The sequence below is a fragment of the Rattus norvegicus genome, chromosome 20 (assembly GCF_036323735.1).
Source record: "Rattus norvegicus strain BN/NHsdMcwi chromosome 20, GRCr8, whole genome shotgun sequence".
Taxonomy (NCBI): Eukaryota; Metazoa; Chordata; class Mammalia; order Rodentia; family Muridae; genus Rattus; species Rattus norvegicus.
The window spans coordinates 44459827-44480052 of NC_086038.1; the positions used below are offsets into that span (position 1 = coordinate 44459827).

At 48.9% G+C, this 20226-nt stretch overlaps 1 protein-coding gene across 4 annotated transcripts in view; it reads left to right on the forward strand.

Moving 5' to 3' along the window:
* Fyn (FYN proto-oncogene, Src family tyrosine kinase) overlaps positions 1–20226 on the forward strand; it is a 191864-nt gene that overhangs the window by 137192 nt on the left and 34446 nt on the right. For all 4 annotated transcript variants that reach the window (XM_006256522.3, XM_017601549.3, NM_012755.2 and 1 more), the window contains 5 exons: positions 2315–2572; positions 6166–6262; positions 13283–13381; positions 15909–16012; positions 17459–17608. In XM_006256522.3, the coding sequence (XP_006256584.1) occupies positions 2315–2572; positions 6166–6262; positions 13283–13381; positions 15909–16012; positions 17459–17608 (708 nt within the window). The remainder of the gene's footprint in view (positions 1–2314; positions 2573–6165; positions 6263–13282; positions 13382–15908; positions 16013–17458; positions 17609–20226) is intronic.

The window sequence follows — 20226 nt, forward strand, 5'->3', positions numbered from 1 at the left end:
CCCCTTTCCTGAGTTTTGGTAACTGAAAACATCTCCAGACATTGCCTACCATGTCTCCTGGTGGACAGAGCTGGCAGATGTGAGTGTGACCCTGTGACTCGAGGCTCCTCAGGTCCCCTGCCTAAGCAAATTGGTGAAATCCCCAAGAAAAAACACACTTGGCACAAGTATGTTCTGGCTGGCCCTTGCCAAAGCTCAAAGCAATGTTCTACCACGGAAGAGTTCAGATAAAGTGAGTGAGGTCTGCCGTCTGGCGGAGTAACAGCAACGGTGATGAAATACCTCAGGCGAGCATGCCTTGAAGATCATTTCCTGTTGGGAACGTGTTAACATCGTTCATTGACCATAAATGAGGGAGCATCTTGGACGCAGTGTGCTGGGAATTAAACTCAAATGATTTATGAGGAAATGGGTTCCAGATTTGGTGACCTCGGCTCAAGTAGTAGGCGGCTGCCTGACAAACATTCCCATTCTCAAGAACTTGAAGTCGACTCACCAAGCATTTGCTGAAGTATAGGTTGTGAGGGCTCTGTGCACTTCCATGCCCTGGTCTAGACGAGCTCAGTGCTTAGGAACAGCCACCAGGTATCTCCTCACTCCTGTGACAGCTCCTACATGGCCTTAAATCTCTTCCTGAGCTGCACCAGCCCTGCCTTCCCCAGAGAGTGTACGTTATTATACATGATGCCATGTGGTTCTTATTTGACTCTTTGTTCCCAAAAGCTACTTTTCAGAGTCTTGGCAGGGACACTTACAAGTTCTCTCTGCCCCCTGTGCACTTATAGTAGTAACATTCATTATCTTTCCTGTATGTCTGAGTTCTCACTTAATCACCTACATGCCAGTAACATTAGAAAATGCAGAACAGTGGTGGTACACGTCTTCCAGGACAGCCTGGTCTACATGGTGAATTCCAGGACAGCCAGAGCTACATAGTGAGACCCTGTCTCAGAAAAAGGGGGATGAGGTCAGGGGAAACAGGACATACTATTTATGAAAGTCACTGGGAGAAAGGTTAGATTTAATACAGAGAGAAAGAAAAATAAAGAAATATAACACAGTACAGATTTTTCATTCATCCGGTTGTTACTTATTCAGTAATTACTGTGTGCTGGGCAATGGCAGTATAGAAGAAATGGACTTTTGTCCATGGGGCAATGGGACAAGTAGACAGGCCATCTTTTAATGTGGCACAGTGGGTTCCAAGCTGAGGGAAACCATAGAGGCCAGTGGGCACTTAAGAAAGGTACTACTCGGGGCTGGGGATTTAGCTCAGTGGTAGAGCGCTTACCTAGGAAGCGCAAGGCCCTGGGTTCGGTCCCCAGCTCCAAAAAAAAAAAAAAAAAGAAAGGTACTACTCCATTGGAAAGCGGGGGGGGGGGGGGGGGGGGGTGTATCTGAGAAGGCTTCACAAAAGAAGTGATATCTTAACTGGGACATGATGGATTTCTTGCTTGTCCAGAAGAAAGGGCAGGTATGGTCAAGGCCTATCCCCAGGCAGGAAGGTAAGAGCTGAAGCAGGAAAAATGAAGTAAACAAAGCAGCCCTGAGGATGTCCCTCAGGATTCTGATAGGAGCAGCTGGATCTTTGGGGATTTGCCAAATGAGGAGCCCTGGGAAGGCAGGTGAGAGGAGGGTGGGGTAGCATGGCTCAGCCTTTCCATCCACCACTACCTCTAGACCATAGCAATGCTCTTTCTAAATGAGCATTTAAGAATGTCAAACTCCAATAGAAAATTGAAATGCTAATTAGCAGCCTTAAGTGCCTCTGCTTCTGGAGGCTATCATGACAGCCTCTGGTTCTGCCCAGTTTTACTTTCCACACAGTAACTACTTCTTGGTTTTAATACTGATCAACCTTTCATGAGTAATAAGTGCACACAGTGGGGGTGTCTGGTAAATAGTCCTTGGACTGCATCCTGGGCTGTCCAGCTCGCCCAGTGTCCTCCTCAGAGGGCGCTGCATTGGAAGGGTTTGCTCTAGTGTTGAAAAGCTCACGTTACTGTTCATACTAGTTTTTGAGGTGACTAAAGAAAAACATAAGAGATTGGTGGGCTGTCTTTGGGCAGACACATGATAGTGTGGAATTTTTCAGGAGCACAGGCCTCATCGAGGGAAGTTGTACCTGGTGAGTAAGCATTGTTCTCTGTGCTCACCCAGAGCCTGAGGAACACTGTGTTTGGCCGAGAACTGTGAGATCCCTTCTAATTCTAGCCTTTGGCCCTATTTTAGTCGGCCTGATGGGTCTCCAGTCTCCCTGTCAGAGCAGCCAGGAAGCATTGCATGTTCAAGAGCCTCCTTTTTCTTCCACCAGGAGCTTGGATAATGGGCTGTGTGCAATGTAAGGATAAAGAAGCAGCGAAACTGACGGAGGAGAGGGACGGCAGCCTGAACCAGAGCTCTGGGTACCGCTATGGCACAGACCCCACCCCTCAGCACTACCCCAGCTTCGGTGTGACCTCCATCCCGAACTACAACAACTTCCACGCAGCCGGGGGCCAGGGACTCACGGTCTTTGGGGGTGTGAACTCCTCCTCTCACACCGGGACCCTGCGTACTAGAGGAGGGACAGGTAAGTCACCGGCCGGCCGACAGTCAGGATAGCTGAGAGCATGGCTGTGTCCTTTCAGAGCCGTCCTTGGGTGTGGATGGGGTGGTTGCAGGCATGCCACAAATGTGTGGTGGCGGTTGGAGGACAACTTCCAGGAGCTGGCTCCCTCCGCTCATGGGATCTCTCCAGGGATCAAACTCGGACCATCAGCAGACGCCTTTACCCTCTGAGCCATCTGGCCAGCCCTTTGGCAGGGCTCCTAATTATGTTGGCAACCATATATGTTGACTCCAGTTGACTCACTTTAACTAAGGTTTTAGTCAACTTCATGCATCTTCTGCCATTCAAAACAAAAAGCCCAAGTTGAACATCAAAGATCCCGGCTTTTCAGGAGCCAGAGACCTCTTGTTACTGCCCGGAGAGTGGCTTTGGGGTACAGGGGCAGGAGGTCTCTTGTTACTGCTCTGACAGTTCTGCAGCAGAGGCCTCAGAACCAAGTCTGGGGTGTACCCGAGTCTCCCCACCCTTCGGCCACTTCCTGCTGCCGTGGTTATTTGGCAGCATGTTCCTCATTTCCCTCCACTCGACGGTATTCCAGCCTGGTCAGCCCACGAGTTCTCATTCATCGCTGTATTCTGTTGTTACATCTGTTGTTCTGCTTTTTGTATGACTTTTCAGACAGACCTTCACTTTGTAACCCAGGCTGTCCTCAGACGATTAACAATCCCCCTGCCTCAGTGAGCATTGGGAATATAGTCATGAAATACCATACCGGCTGTGTGTGCTCAAAGCTGAACTTTGTGTGCCAAGACCATTTCATGTTCTCTCTTCCCTTCCTCCCCCAAGGCTCCTTTTCTTTCACGCCACAGGGGTGGGATCCACTGCCACATCTATTCGCTGACTTAGCTAGTCCTCTATAACAGATCTGGCTACATTCTCACACACGTTTCCTACAGTTCTTATAAATTGTCTCATGTATTTGTAGTCTTCCAAATACTCTCCCAGTGTGGGGACCATGGTAACCAGATATTTGGCATTATTTGTTCCAAAACTGTTTATTACAGAAGTTTAAAAGAATGTAGCGTCTCTCGGCTCATCTAGGGACAGATGCCTCGTGTCTGCTCTGACAGCTTATCATGTCTTTTTACCCAAAGAGTTGACACTGCTGAGGCTGGGGCCCTTTCTCTGTGTACAGCTTATGTGGTAGAGTTGGAAGAGACTCCTGACCTGTGGCCTTTGGACACTGTCCCTTCTTACACTCCGCTGTCAGTGTCTGTCCTGAAGATCAGTGTCCGTCCTGTAGAACAAACCCTGTGCTCAACCCTGTGCTACAATGGCACTAGCTTACCCTCAAATCCAGCCTTCTATAAGACCCTCATCAAATCTCCATGTCCTGTGCCCCCCACCCCCGCCTCCCAGGTGCCTGTAAAGGAAGCAGCAGACTAGTGCCCTCAGTCCTTAGAAGATATAGAAGACAAAAGAGAGCCAAAGTAGACTGCACACACACACACACACACACACACACACACACACACACACACACACCTCCACTGTGAGAGGTATTGTTGAGAGTTTTATGTTTGCTGACTCTTAATTCAGCAGACATAAGCCTCAACCCTGTTCATTCATTCATGAAGACTGCATGTGAATCCCGAGTGAGTGAACACGTCTCATCCATTAAGGTGGCCAGCATGAATCCTCAGATAGTCTTCATGGAAGAGGCCATCTGACTCCTTGTAGTCTTTGAAGTTTAAAATGCAGTGCCCTGGCACTGGAGAGGCTAAGTGCCCTGGCACAGGGGTTAAGAACCCTTACCGCTCTGACAGATGACCCAGGTGCTGTTCCCAGCACCTCCGTCAAGGGCTCAGAACCACTTGTAACTCCAGAGGGATCCAGTGTCCTCTTCGGGTCCCCAAAGGCTCTAACACATATGGTGCACACAGACAAAAAGCACAAATGTATAAAAAGTATATATATTTTCAAAAGGCAGAGCCCTGGGATATTAGCAGATGGTCCATCCTCGGGTGGTTTGGTTGCACTGTGTGCCCTGGGCTCTCTGGAGGCCTTGCCGTCCCCTAAGGTGGAGAGCTGCCTGCATCTTCTCCTGCCTGCTTTGCACCCTCCTCCATCTGTAGTGCAGAAACCCTCAGTGATGGAGCAGCAGGGTAGGAAGGACTGTCTGCCACAAGGAAAGATGGCTTGGTTCTGATATTTATTATAAAAGAAGAGACATCAGTTAGTGAATATGAAGTCGGAGTAGACATGAGCGTAGAGGCCCCACGTTTTGCTTTAAGCCAGGCTCCTGTACTCTCAGGGAAGCCTTAGGAAAGGAAAAGCTCTGAAGGAGCCCTGCTCCACGGTCAGGACGTCCACAGGGGAAAGGTAAGTTCTCCCCCGCTCTTCTGATCGCCTTTCTCCCCGGCCATGGCGGCGATCTCCACAGCAGCGGGGCACTTGGGAGAGAGGAAACCAGGTGCTAATAAGCCCTCATAGCAGGCACTTTGAAATGTGTGGAAATCAGAAGGAGAAGCCAGATTACAGGAAATTAAAAGCTCCCTCTAGTTATCGCATCCTGTGTAGCAACCACAAAACTTGGCAGCTTTCACAGTACCTACATTTGTGATCTCACTGTTACCCGTGTTTCTGAATCTGGGAGGGGCAGCCTGGTTGGATGCTGCCAGCTGGGTGTGCTGGCTGCAGGGTTCGATCGAGTGAACTGCTTCCTCACTCACACGGTGTGGGCAGGATCCCTGGCGGGGGGTGAGCCAGTCTGTTGTCATGCTGGCGTGGCACACTACTTAATCTGAGTCTATAAGGAATATGACAGTAGAGAAGTCACCAAAGATGTATCACACTGGAGACGTCTGTCCCTTTTGTGTACTGTGTTAAGTAACTCCAGTCACTATGTTCCTAAGGGAGGGAGGACTGCACAAGGACACAAGAACCCAGGCAGGAGTCACTGTGCTCTGCCCCAGAATTCTGCCTACCACGTGGGGCTAGCCCTAGACGGAGTGGAATGCTGGGCAGATTTTGCTGTTGATAGGAAACTTCTGGAATGTGGGAAGGCCCCTGAGAGTCGGCAGATGAGAGGACCTAAGATGGACGTGAGAAAGAGGGAGTAGATCGTGTGCGGGGAGGGAAACGCAAGGCAGAGGAGCTAAGGGGGCCGAAGTCTAGGCAGCGAGACCCCAGAGCTGAAGGCCACTACCACAGCTGCGGGCAGGTAACAAGGGCAGTGCAGCTTCACCTCGGGTCAGCATTCGGAGACGTCTCGACATCCCCAGGCCGCAGAGCGAGGCTCTTCCGTCCACTGCTACCTTATGCGAGGGCTGAAAGAGGGTGATGCATTTACCCAGGCCTTAGCACAAGCCTTCGGGAGAAAGGGGTGGGGAATAGAGTGGATCCATGTCTGTCTTTCCTCAGCACTCATCCAGAGTCCCAGCCCCCTCTACACGGACCATGTCATAAAGCCAGCCATGGTGACACTGTATTAATTACACTACCTCAGTATGTTTACTAATGCTGTCTAAGTGTAGGCTTTTAAGGATGAGACTTTAACAAAAATGTGGTTTCTTAGTATTCCCTGTATAATGATCCCCGCCCTTTTTTGGCAGGAGTGACACTATTTGTGGCACTTTATGACTATGAAGCACGGACAGAAGATGACCTGAGTTTTCACAAAGGAGAAAAATTTCAAATATTGAACAGCTCGTAAGTTTGGGCTGGGGGAGGCGAAGCACACGTGCCGTTTGGCTTGGGGGAAGGGTTCGTTCTTGTGACAAATACATCTGCTGTCTGAAGGTTAGGAAAGAAGTCATTCGCTCATAGCAATCCAACTGAGTGACTTGGTGACAGAGCGCAGTACTACATGGCACTCTAAAGAGGACAGCAGAGTCTTTTCAGAATCTACTTCTACGTGTGTGTGTGTGTGTGTGTGTGTGTGTGTGTGTGTGTGTGCGCGCGCGCGCGCGTGCCCGTGCACTAGTATATGTCAAGCAATCAGGTGTCCTCTGTCACTTAGAGGCAGGTCTCTCCTGGAACCTGGAGTGCTGGGTTTCAGCTTGGCTGGCAGCCAGCAAGCTCAGCAATCCTCCTGCCTCTACCCTCAGGCCTCCCCTCCAGGACTACAGTTACTGGTTTGTGAGAGCATACTGACTGGTGACTTGCTGCAGGGGTACAGATTTGTGAGCAAGCACTCTTAGCCACTGAACATCTCTCTAACCCCAGGGTCCTTATTTTCACATTTTAGTAAAGATCATAAAAGCACCCCCCTCCCCCAGAAAAATCCACATTCTCAAGTGACTGACACACAGCTTGGGTGCCAGAGTCACGTGCTGTCTGCTCTGAGGTGATCTCCGTGTTCAGCTGTGGGCACTGGCAGAGGCCTCACTTCTCAGACTAGCAGCCCCATCCCCTACTTTTCACAACTGTGAAGCCTCTGGAGATGGTTTCCAGAGTGAAAATATGGGAATATCTGTGCTCCGAGAAGAAAGCAGAGGCCTTTCGCCCCCTCGAGAATGTGGCCACCAGGAAGCAGACACCTGTGCCTCCGCTTTCTGTAGATGGCACAGCATCACCTCTCTCAGTCCGCATAGATGAGGGAACCCAAGGAAAATCACTCCCAAGAAGATGGTAGTGTGGTGCCTCGGCCCCTCAAGCGTGTTGGCGTGTGCTCCCCACTCATTGGCATAGACTGCCATGAAGACGGGCACCTGGGCCGGGGCTGTGTGTTGTGCTGCCTGGAAGTCTGATTGTAGTTTCTTCTCTGGCTGAACGTCAAGGCAGTTGAAGGACTTGAAGCTTGGCCCTTCAGCTCCCTCTAAAAAAGAGGCACCTAGGGGCAAGGTAAGAGGTAACCACACTAAGATAAAGAGGAGGGGCGTGGCCATGGGGAACTCCTTGTAACCTCAAGAGTATCTCCAGGGGAGGCCTGCCCTTCCCCAGGGTGCCCCTGGCTCTCAGCTCTGCACTGAGAACCAACCAGCTTTCAACAGCAAAACCCCCATACCTCCAGACACACCAGTAACTCTTCTAAATGTCAGCAGACACTGTCTGCACAAAGCAGGAGACTTTTCACATCAGGAGCGATTGTCCTCACCGAAAGAGGGATGGGTGTGTTTTGTTTTGTTAATTTATTGAAATATGTGGCAGAAGTGCATATAACCATGCCTGGTGCTAGTTTGTACAACAATGTATCTACTAACTCATTGTTTGCAACTTCACACTCGAAAATGTAAAAATTGATACATTTATGTTACATGTGTCTTAGCACAGTTTTTAAGACCAAAATTGACTGTATTGTCCCAAATTAAGCCTGTCTGTGCAGCCGGCATTTCCTCCCCCTCCCCCTCCCCCACTAGAGACCTCCTGCAGACGCAGGAGTTTTTAAAATAGTAAACATCTGCCGTTTATTGGAAGCGCCTTATGCACTGGCCATGTGCTAAGTTGGGGCTGCTGTCGCTTATTCTTCCCAGCACCTGTCTGAAGTATGTTCCATGACATCTGAGAGCACAGGTTAGGGGGCTGCCCAAGTGCACAGTCCTAGCAGGTGGCGAAGCCCAGGGTGAGATGCAGGGTTGGGAATTCAGAGTATGGTGTCAGGTGTGACCTTGGAAAAGCCCAGATGCCGCCATCAAAGGCAGCTGCAGCAGTCTCAGTGACCGTGGAAATGGGGAAGGTAGCTGCAGCATCGCAGAGAGGGGGAGTTCGCCTTTGATCCCTTCCCGTTTACCGTTGTTCCTTGTCAGTGTGAGTGTCAGATGAATGCTGCCCGGCAGAGTCTCTCGACTCTGTGTAAAGCTCCCCAGTTTGTACACTGTCCCTTCCATGGCAAGGTTGACTAGAAGCTCGAATCGCTGTAGGCCCAGGAAGTAAGAAGTAGAAGGGATAGAAAAGGGCACAAACCATTCTAGGCACCTGTGCACACTCCTGTAGGCCTGTGTTTTGAGGTCGTAGCCATGGCCCAGTTAGTCACTGACAAAGTCAAGTCCCCTTCATTGCCCTTCGTTACTGAAAGGGTCTACAGGATCAACAAAGCGAATTTTAGAAGAATGTTTAAGGGAGGCATGCAGTCTCTCTCACTGTGCATTTTATTTGACTGCATGGTTTTTAATGGTTCCAGAGTCCGTGGTCCTCTGACCCAGTCCTCCTAGAAGAGGACATTGCTAAGGGCTTTTCCTGTAAGAGTGGAATTCTTTGTCCTACGTGGCATTTAAGTACCCTTTTCAGGGTTATGGAAAAGAGAAGTAAGGTTTGTACAGCAGACCGATAGCTATCCTGGAGTCAGGGGTAATAACAGGGAAGGGGATAAAAGCCACAGCACAGAGCAGATGGTGCAAACGAAGGCTCCCTCCCTCCCTCCCCCAGCCCTGGCTCTCAGCTGACAGGAAAGGAATGGGGCTGTCCTCCCTGGGGCAGCTGCCACCCCTCCTCCTGTATGTGCCCCTTCTGACTCCCCTCCCATCAGAAGGGCTCCTTCCAGTGCACACAGAGTTTGGGGTCCTCACTGACCTGTTCGTGGTTCTCAGTGTTAAAAGGCTTGAGCTCACTCTGCACTGTAATTAAGTTCACCGATTCTGTCTCCTGTTTTCACACTTTGCCACTGGTGATTTACCCTCCTTGAAACAGTGTGTCCTTAAAATACAGTCGGTATTTTACATAGATTGAATCATGGTCATGACCCAGGACCTACTGAAAGTTCTTTTCTATCATAATCAGAAAAAAAAAAAAAAAGTTGGTTTGGTTTGGTGATCGGTTTGCCACTCTTTGTAGCCCTGACTGTTCTGGAACTCACTCTGTAGATAAGATTTGTCTCCAATTCAAAGATCTCCTATCTCTGCCCGCCTCCCCAGTGCTGGGATTAAAGGCATCTGCTACCTCCACCCAGCAGAAAAAAAAAATTTGTTTTGATTACCCAGACATGTGATAAAGGTTGTTACAAGAGCCTGTCTTTGAGTAAGAAGCACAGCTGCCAATGCAGGAGGAATCCAGCATCCTGGCTGCACAGCCAAGGCTGGCAAGACACCTCCTGCCTCATCTGACCTCCTAAGTATCTGGCCTCCCAGCACCGGAGCCACAGCCCTGTACGGGACTTTAGGATTAATGACAGGAATGGAGGAACGGGGTGGTCTGAACAAAAACCTAGAAGCCGTTCTCAACCAGGGCCTGGGGTTCAATCATGGGTTTGTTCAGAACAGGATGACAGTGTCTTACCAGGTGTGAGTTAATCGAAAGGCTGGACTATAGGAACCGCAGCTTTACAGGCTGAAGAGACAGCTCAACAGGTCAGGCCCGGGAACCATGCAGAAAGCCTAGTGTAGCACCGCTACTTGTGAGGAAGCAGAGACAGACAGCATTCACTGCTCACCCAGTCCTGCTAAAAAAGCTCCAGGTTCCATGAGAGCCCCTTTCACAAGAAAGAAGAGAGCAACTGAGGAAGATGCCCGTCTTGTCCTCTGGCCTCTGTAGACATGCATACACACTGGCAAGAATACCTGAACAGCATGCCTGCCCCCCCCCCTCTCTCTCACACACACACACACACACACACAGAGTAGCTCAAGTGAAGGTTGAGGTCCTGACAGAGACTCTGCTCCACACCAACCCCAGTGCAGCAGGTTTGTGCAAGTGAATGTAGGTCTGTGCAGGTGAATGCAGGTCTGTGCAGGTGAATGCAGGTCTGTGCAGGTGAATGGGCGCTGCAGGGAATTCCACAGTTCTTGCCTGTTTATTCACCTAACAGAAATGTAGTAGATGTTTTGAATCTCACTGGTCCTCAAAAACCAGTGAGAACTGAGTGCGAGAAAATTGCCACAAGATGTGACGTTTGCCTCATAGTATGTGAGCCTTTGTCATTTGTGTGTCATCCTGTGAGAAAAAAAGAAAAAAGAAAAAGCCATGACCCTCCCTGGCCCAGAAACAGAAGTCCAGAGTGGTGCTGTCTTTCTTCTGAATAACTGTTAGATTCTCATGTGTGGCAAACTATTTCGAAGCCTATGCAACAAGACAGCCAATACTAACTTAAATTGGAAATTAATGCCTCATTAATGCCCAGTCACTTGAACAAGACTGGGCTTGTCCCAGTTTGCAGCAAGATGCATTGGCTTCTTGTCAGTGGTGACGACTCGCTGACATCACCTGAAATTGATGCTAGCTTTCCTTTAACTCAATTCAGTTAGAACTAACTTGAGGAAGGTTAGCGCGCCTTGGAAATAAGTCTGTGCCCCCAGCTCCTCATCGTTCTTCCTGGTTTGGAGCATTTCCCAGCTGGGGAGACAGGTTACAGCGAAGAACCAGTGGGCCATTTTCATTAATGATGAAATGTCTCCATCTAGTGGAATTTCAGAGCAATAAGCATTGTCACTTAAATAAAGGTAGTGTTAAAAAAAAAAAAGGTAGTGTTTCCAAAGCCTTCTCCTTAAACATACAAGGTGGTTATTATAAATTCCACATACTCATTTATACGCTAGACTAACAACTTCCTATTTTTCTGTGGACCACAAATGGAAACAGTGCAACTTAAAATGTTAACTTTTTGTTTTCTCCTTGGTGGAGGGTAGGGGATCCGGGGCCTTGTGTGCACCAGACAAGCACTCTGCCACGAAGTACCCAAGTCATGGGATGTAAGACCGGGCAGTGACACGTGTGTACACATGGTAGCTGGGAGGGATGTCCATACAGCGAATGACATGGCTCCACTTGGAGACTTTTCTCTATATAAACTCTTTGATGTGTATAAAGGTTTCAAATACGAATGTGGACACAATGTGATTATTATTAAAGGGTTTTCTGGGTAAGAGAACCACAATGTCACTCTCAGGGTTGAACTGCTTGTTTAATAAGGTCAAAAAGGGAAAATTCTAGGAATTTGTAGAATTCACTGTGTAGCCCTGTCTGGCCTAGAACCTACTGTGTAGACCAGGCCGGCTTTGAACTCAGATTCATTCACCTGGCTCTATCTCCAAGTGCTTGGACTAAATGTGCCCTCCACCACACCAAACCGAGGAATAGGTTTATAATCCCTAAGAACTAGAGAGATGGCTCAGGAGTTAGGAGGATGTGCTACTCTTCCAGGAGACCCAAGTGTGGTTGCCAGCACCCACACCAATAAAGCTCAACCATCCATAGCCCCAGCAGGTCAGAGGTCTCTGTTATCCAAGGGCTACTCCACTCACGTGCACGACCGCAGAAAGAGGCACATGCCTTCACATAATTTTTTTAAAATATAAATTAAAAAAAAAAAACTTACTAGCACTTTGGTTGTTTGGTTGTGTGTGTGTGTGTATACCATTCTGTTATTTATCTCATAGCCACACCTACTCAGAAGAGTCCCCATTTTGTTCTTTTATTCTGTGACTTTCTAAAACCCCACTGGGGGCTGGAGCGATGGCTCAGTGTTTAGGAGCACTGACTGCTCTTCCAGAGGTCCTGAGTTCAATTCCCAGCAACCACATGGTGGCTCACAACCATCAGTGATGGGGATCTGATGCCCTCTTCTGTTGTGTCTGAAGACTCACATATATAAAACTAAATCTTGAGAGAGAGAGAGAGAGAGAGAGCGCCCCATGTCACTGGTCATTGGAACCCCTGCTCTCATCTGTGGAGAACCTGAAGGAAGACTCCGGCTTAACAGGAGGCCAGGGTGTCAACCTAGTGTAGTCAACCTGAGGAGGATCTTCTCCAGCCCAAAGCCAGTATGTTTTCTTCCTTGACTGAGCAACAACAGAGCCCAGCCAGAGATGATTTAAAAAAACAAAAATTAAAGGCCTGAGGTTTCTCTTGTTACCTCCACGGACTAAAAAGAGCGAAAAGGAGGTGATACGTCTGTAATGGTCAGAGGCTGAGGGGCCTAACTAATATGGTGACCGGCAGGCCTGTTTCCCCATCCCGCACTCCACAATCATGATGTCTGGCCCACCCACTGTTAATGGGAGGACGCTCACATGCCATCAACTGTCACGAATCCACGTGGATGGATGATGGTCCTGTGTGCAGTGAACCGAGTGTTAGAAGTGCCCTTCCTGGTTCACAGTCTGAGAATTTTGCTGCAGCGACTGAGTTCACTCCTCTGTGTGTTCGCACCCGCCTGCCCTCCGGCGCCAGGTTCAGACAGCTAGGGCTATGAATGGTTGATAGAATAACGTCCCGTCGAAAGCACCTGAGGAAAACCTGCCATGTGGTATTCTTTGCCTGCAGAGAGTCCTGTCTTCTTCCCACTTTGTCAGGGGCAAGTTTGCACCCATCCTTCACTGGGCCTCTTACTGCTTCCCTCCCCCCTGCCCCAATCTTGAGTTTTTCCAAAGTAAACTGAGGCTGGTTGTGTACTCCACACACACACCCCTCATTCAAGGTTGCTCCTACCCAGAAAGATGCTCCTCCTGCAAGCTCGCCCACCCCACCCCCACTCCCCCACTCCCCCCACCCCGAGCCCTGCTCGGGAAAGTGTTTGTTTCAGGTTCTCCTGATGATGACCTGGAACTCCTCAACCTACTTCTGGGATCGATTTCTCCCCCTTGGCTTATGTGGTGCTGGGTATCGGACCTAGAGCCTCATGCATGTTAGAAAAGCACTGTGGCTTCAACTCGTGGTGGTTTGGGCTGTAAAGCCTTCAGCTTTCTTAGGGCCTGTGCTGAAAGTTTGCAGAAGGGGCACCAGGCTGCAGAAATTGCATAGACTCTGACTGCAGAATGCCCGGCTGGATGACGCATCCTTGTCTCTTCTTCTCCTTTGCAGGGAAGGAGACTGGTGGGAAGCCCGCTCCTTGACAACTGGGGAAACTGGTTACATTCCTAGCAACTACGTGGCTCCAGTTGACTCCATCCAGGCAGAAGAGTACGTTGTTGTTGTTTTTCTAAATGTCTGCTTTTAATTATCACATGGAATGCCAGTGACACAGCACAGCACAGCACAGGAGGGAGAAGAACTTTCCCAGTGATTAAAGGTTGAGAGGATTCAGTGCTGCTGTGCGGCCGGTGCTGTCAGCTCTGCAGAGTACACTGTAATTAATTTCATGGCCTCCTTTAAGCCTGTCCGTTTTCTTAGTTAGAAGCTTTATATGAGTACCCTAAATGAAAGTCCAATAACTCGCTCCAGATTAAAATCTAATGTGGGGAAACCGCAGCTGCAGCATACGTTACCGAGAGCCTGCAGTCGGCTCCCTGAGCACTGGAGATGCAGATAATTAGGAAAGATTAAGCCAGGAGCCCTCTGCTTGATAATCAGGCATACTGAGCGTTCTGGAAAGACAAGCCTTTCGGCCACAGGTAAAAGTGTTTCACATAGAGCAGCGTGGAAAGTACCACAGCTGCGGGCTTCAAGTGACATTTTCCTTTGACTGAGGTCTCCGTCCTTTTTGTGGCTGGTAGAAGTTGACCAACAGTCATTTGGTCCAACTCTCCCCCTGGAGGCAGTTTAGGAAACTGGTAGGGGCCCCCAAAGGATAACTGACTGGTCATTGTTCATCCTCCCACCAGAGAAACTTGTAGGAACTCCTAGGAAAAGGGAGGGAGGAGGTTGGTGTCCTAAGCTCAGGGGTATGGCCTCCACCCCAGCCCCGGGACACGCCCACCCGAAAGGGAGAGAAGGAAGTCAGTGCTCCCAGCCTCTAGCTCTCGGCTAATCTGCTGTGCATTTGTGGAGGCCCTGCAAGGAGGACTAGAAGCCTCACCCAGCCACATCCCCAGTCTGATCGGTCCCTCCTCTGTCAGTCTTTTGTATTTCCCACACTAGGATCTGTTTCTACTTCTCCAGGACTGCGGTTCTGAGCTGTTTAACCCCCCCCCCATTATTAATGTGTTTCATTATCAGGAAATACATGTATTTGTACCGAATTTTTAGGACAGATTTGTAAATATCTCCCATATCTTTTCGGAATTTAAAACTTAACTACAAAGTAATGTTCCTTTGGTTTAATTGAAAATCCATGGGGGCTGCATATTTAAGTTGTATTTATAATAATAAGAGTTTTTTTTTTAATATTTTGACTTTTGAAGTGGAAGGTGGTTTTTTGAAAACAAAGCCTACAGTTTTTACAAGTGCAGTTGACTAGTATTGTGTTAAAGCCCTGCATGGTTAGGTGGAATCTGCCATTCTACAAGCCCTCTCGCACCCCTGTTTTACACACCATTTTAGTTGAGTTACTGATACAAACCAAGAAAGACATTCCTCTCACATAGCTGGTGTCCTGTTCTTTACACCAGCTATTGCTACACTGGGATTGTGGAGAATTTTGGTGTTTCTCCAGTCACTGGAGAGCTAAGGTGGTGGGGGCTTTACTTAGTGAAATTCTCTGACACACAGAACGACCCGATGGTGAACTTACTAGCTGCATTCAAGCATGGCAAATTGGAGCTTCATTTTTAAAACCAGTTGCTTTCATAGATAAATATTCTAAGAGTTGCTCCTAGACACACAGATTCCGGCGGAATGCCCCAGAACTCTCCCCTGGGCTCTTGGCACTCTCAACCTCTCAGACAACCTGATGCTGAAATGTGACCCTGATCACTGGGCGTTGGTTAGGGCTCAGCAGTCCACGAAGGGAGACAAAAGGCACATACCGGTCCCTAGGTACCTGTGAGGCCTCCAGCCATGGCACCATGTGCCATCGGTGCTGTTACAAAGGAATGTTAAATTGTCTACACCACGGACCCATTTTTAGGTACACGCTCATTAGCCATGCGCACACCTCAGGTGTGCAGTCAGCAGTCCCTGCAGCTGCGTCAGAGAAACCCAGCTGCCGGGCACAGCCCCACACCTGCTGGGCAGGGAGAGGAAGTCAAACCCGGCTCAGATCAGAGGTAGAGCTGACTTCCGGCCTTCAGAATTCCTGTAGGTAGACATTGAGTAGAGTTATCCATCTTCCTTCTTCAACCATCCCGAGTGGGTTCTTTTTTTAAAGCAATCATGCCTGGTTGATGATCTTTGTACGAGGGCTGAGTCTTGGTATTTCCCAGGAGTTGTAATCACGCTCAGAAATCAGTGGTCGTAACGACTGAGCTGTGGAAGCCTCTCCTGCAGTTGGCATTTCAAACAAGGTGGCAGATTTCTCTCATGTGCATGCAGGTGGCATTTTCACACACACACACATACACACACACACACACACACACACACACACACACACACACACACATTCCTGTCGTCCTAGAGGGAAGGAAAACAATCCATGATTCAAGAATTTTTATTTTTTTAAGAATGGAAGAGACGTAGGGAGATAGAATCAGGAAAGATTGAAAAGGGACTGAATGAAGCTAGAAAAACCAATTTGGGGCAGTGGGAGCAACATTAGGGGCAGGGAGTTTGTGGAGGAAAATCAACATTGTTCATGTCACAAGTGTCTTCATTTTCCTGCCCCTTGAAGGTGGTACTTTGGAAAACTTGGCCGCAAGGATGCTGAGAGACAGCTCCTGTCCTTTGGAAACCCAAGAGGTACCTTTCTTATCCGCGAGAGCGAAACCACCAAAGGTAAGCTAAGGAGCGGACACCTTGCCTGCTGTTCAAATCCGAGGACTGGTCTTTGGCATGGGAAGGCTTAGCCGTAGTGCACCAGGGTCTGCCTGGCATGGCTCCCTCTGGCATGAGGCAGTCCTGCTCCCCAGCTCCCCTGAAGACTCTGGAACTGTATTCAGCTCCAAGAGAAGAGCAGGCTCAGAGGGAGGCTCTTCCCGAAGCAGAGGCCGATGGCTTCCCTCCCGCCTCAGACTCAGTCCTGTTAGCAACTCTAAAGCCTTGTTTTCTTTCCTTTTGGTTTCTGTTGGTGGTGGTTTTTTACAAGACAGTGTCTCTCTGTGTGGCCCTGGCTGTCTTAGAACTCGCTCTGCAGAGCAGGCTGGCCTTGAACTCACAGAGTTCCACCTGCCTCTCCCTCCCAGGTGCTAGAATCAAAGGTGTGTGCGCCCTACCACCACCCAGCTTACATTTGTTTTCCTTTCCTTCCACTTTGTTTTGTTGGTGGAGGGCTTCCCTCCTCTTCACTCATCAGAGCAGGCAGAGAGACAGAGAATGCTGGTCTCTGGCTGGCCACACCACACACTGGTGACCTGCCCTGTGAGGACTGGGAGGCAGAGCTCAGGAGCTCCCAGCTAAGGACAGACTTCCATTTCCTTTGTTCCCACCACCTGTGTGTGCCTCCTGGACCCCTGCCTCCCCACCAGCTACCTCTGTCCCCATCCTGCCTCCCCACCAGCTACCTCTGTCCCCATCCTGCCTCCCTACCAGCTACCTCTGTCCCCACCCTGCCTCACCACCAGCTACCTCTGTCCCCACACCTGCCTTCCCACCAGCTACCTGTCCCCACCCCTGCCTCCCCACCAATTACCTCTGTCCCCACCCCTGCCTCCCCACGATCCCTGCCCTCACCACCACCCCCCATCCCAGCTTCCCACACCTCCACCATCCACCCTTGCCTCCCAGCCATTCCACAGGAAATGAAACCAGGAGGCAAGCTCACCTGGAGTCTGCTCTTCATTTTCCCAATGGGATTTGGTCTGTGCAGTGTTAGACAAAACAAGAAACAGGAAGGAAACTTAGAAAAACCAGGAAGCTTTTAGTTCCAAGAGCAAAGTCACTGTATTGCTAACATCTTCCAACACTGGCAGGGCTGCAGAAGTTGTCTTTGTCTTAATACTGAACGGAGGGAGATATGTGCTGTCTGTCTGTCTGACTCTCTCTCTCTCTCTCTCTCTCTCTCTCTCTTCTCTCTCTCTCTCTCTCTCTCTCTCTCTCTCTCTCTCGTGTGTGTGTGTGTGTGTGTGTGTGTGTGTGTGTGTGTGTGTGCGCGCGCGCGCGCGCGTGCACGTGGGTTTTTTTAATAAGTATTAATCAGAGTAGTCCAGTTAACGAGGCCTGCAGGTCAGACCGGCACCCGGTGGCTGGCACTGCTAACGCCTTGCCCGTTTGCGCGTTTGCCAGGTGCCTACTCCCTCTCCATCCGAGACTGGGACGACATGAAGGGAGACCACGTCAAACATTACAAAATCCGCAAGCTTGACAACGGCGGGTACTACATCACCACGAGGGCCCAGTTTGAGACCCTTCAGCAGCTTGTACAGCATTACTCAGGTAACCTCAGCCCTGACGTGACCGCCGTCACCATTGGGAAAGGGAGAGGGTGGGCGAGCACTAGGAAGGGAAGAGGAGGAGTCATTAGGGGAAACTCCTGCCCACCCCGAACAGTTAGACCTGAGTCAGTGGCTCTGCTGCTCCTCTGCCACAGACACATTTCCCTCGTGTGTTCTCCAGAAGTTTCCCCCAAGCAGAAGGCAGTAGTTTAAATCTTGAAAGTTGTATTCGTGGTTTTATTTTCATAATAAATATCCTTGCACATTCTTTACCTACTGCCTTCATCACGTAATGCAGAACTATGAAAGGAAAGGGAGAGAGGAGTGGTACCTGGGCACTGGGCAGGCTCAGCTGGGGACCCTGTAGGGAGCCTCACTTGGCATGTAACCCAAAGCAGCAGGGCTGCACACACACACACTCACACTCACACACATACACACACATACACACACTCACACTCATATACACACACTCACACTCATACACACTCACACACACTCACACATATACATACACACTCATATACACACATACACACACTCATACACACATACACACACACCCACATATACACTCACACATACACACACATACACACATACACACATACACACACACATACACACATACACACACACCCACATATACACTCACACATACACACACATACACACATACTCTTACACACACTCATACACACTCACATACACATACACACACTCACACATACACACACTCACACACACTTACACATTCACACATACACATACACACACATATACACACACACTCACACACACTCATATACACACACATACACACATATACACACTCACATTCACACATACACACACACTCATATACACACATATACACACTCACACACACTCACACACACTCACACATACACATACACACACTCACTCACACATACATACACACTCACACATACACACTCACACACACTCATACACACACATACACACATTCACACATATACTCACACACATACTCATACACACACACTCACACATACACTCACATATACGCACTCACATATACATATACACACTCACATATATACATATACACACACATATACGCACACACTCACATGCACACACACACACACACACACACACACACACACACTCCTACACGTCACCATCGTCTCCCCAGAAGTAACTCTGCATCGTGGTTCCCAGCTGCTGCTTCCTACCCAGGCTTGCCTGTGCGAGGCCACAGCTCTGTCATCTCTACCTTGCGAACTTTTCTTCCTTTTTGAGATATGGTCTCACTGTATAGACCTAGTGGCCTCAAACTCAGAAATCCACCTGCCTCTGCCTCCTATTGCTGAGATTAAAGGCGTGCACCACCATATCTGGCTATCATGACGACTTTAAACAAAGATTAGACACCGCTACCATTCCTCCGCTCTTCTCAGCCATTCAGTTATTGGGTATATGTGCATCCGTGTGCGTTTTACTTAAATATGCAGCTCTGTGCACAGTTGTTTAATACATGACGCTTGCTCTGCTTGGTTAACAAGTGTGTCGTGCTATACAATTCATGTGTACATGACCCCTCCTTCTTCCCGAAATAAGATCTTACTTGTAGCCCTAGGTAGCCCAGCATTTACTATGTAGCTCAAGGCGACTGTTCAGAGTTGCAGCAATCCTCCTGTGTCAGCCTCCTGAATGCAGGGATTACAGAGAGGAGCCACCACACCCAGCTTTTTTACCCACCATTGAAAAACACTTGGGCTGTTTTTAATACACACACACAAAAGGGTAGTCTTTTAAAAATAACACTAGGAACCACCTATGTACTGACTCTAGCCACTGATGAGCCATTGAAAACATTAACAATGGCTGAGCCTGGTGAGTTGGGCATTAGCTCTCTCGCTCCGTGTGGGTTCTAATGGAATACTGAGAGAAATGGAGCAGAAAATCTTCCTCAGCTTCAGCGAGGTACACAAACGCCTGTACGTTATAAGGATTTTTCAAATGCCGAACTATATTTCATTACAGGCAAACATCCGCAGGATCCCCAGGGTTTGGATCATTTGAAAATAGTGTGCTGGAAAGGGCACCTTAATAACATCATAGAGCTGAAGGAGGGGCGGGCATGAAGAGCAGTAGACGGTTTTTAATCTCAGGGAAGAAAAAAAAATCCATCATGAGTTAGATTTGGTTTTATATTGGCTTTTCCTCTTCCCTCTTCTCTCTCGCACATAGAGTGCCTTTGAAATACTGACACATAAATAACTCCTGTCTAAACATCTCAGAAACAGATTTTAAAAAAAAAAGGAAGTTAAGAATTCCCAGACAGCCACAGCTTGACATGAGGGGCTTTGCCCACCTCAGTGTGGGGTCTGTATGGCTTTCATCTTCCCCTGAGTGCTTACTCTCTGTTGGCATTTAGTCAGTCTCCCCTCACCCCTGCTAGATTCTCTTCAGAAAGGAAGGGTCAGGGGAGGCCAGCGTCCCAGTAACCTGAACAGTAGCTGCTGTTCCTGCCTTTTCACATCACCGAGTTTCTGTGAATGTTGTTCATTTTTATTATTTCTTTGACCCCCTCCTCCTAAATTATACATAGGAAGCTGTTTTAAAAGCCAC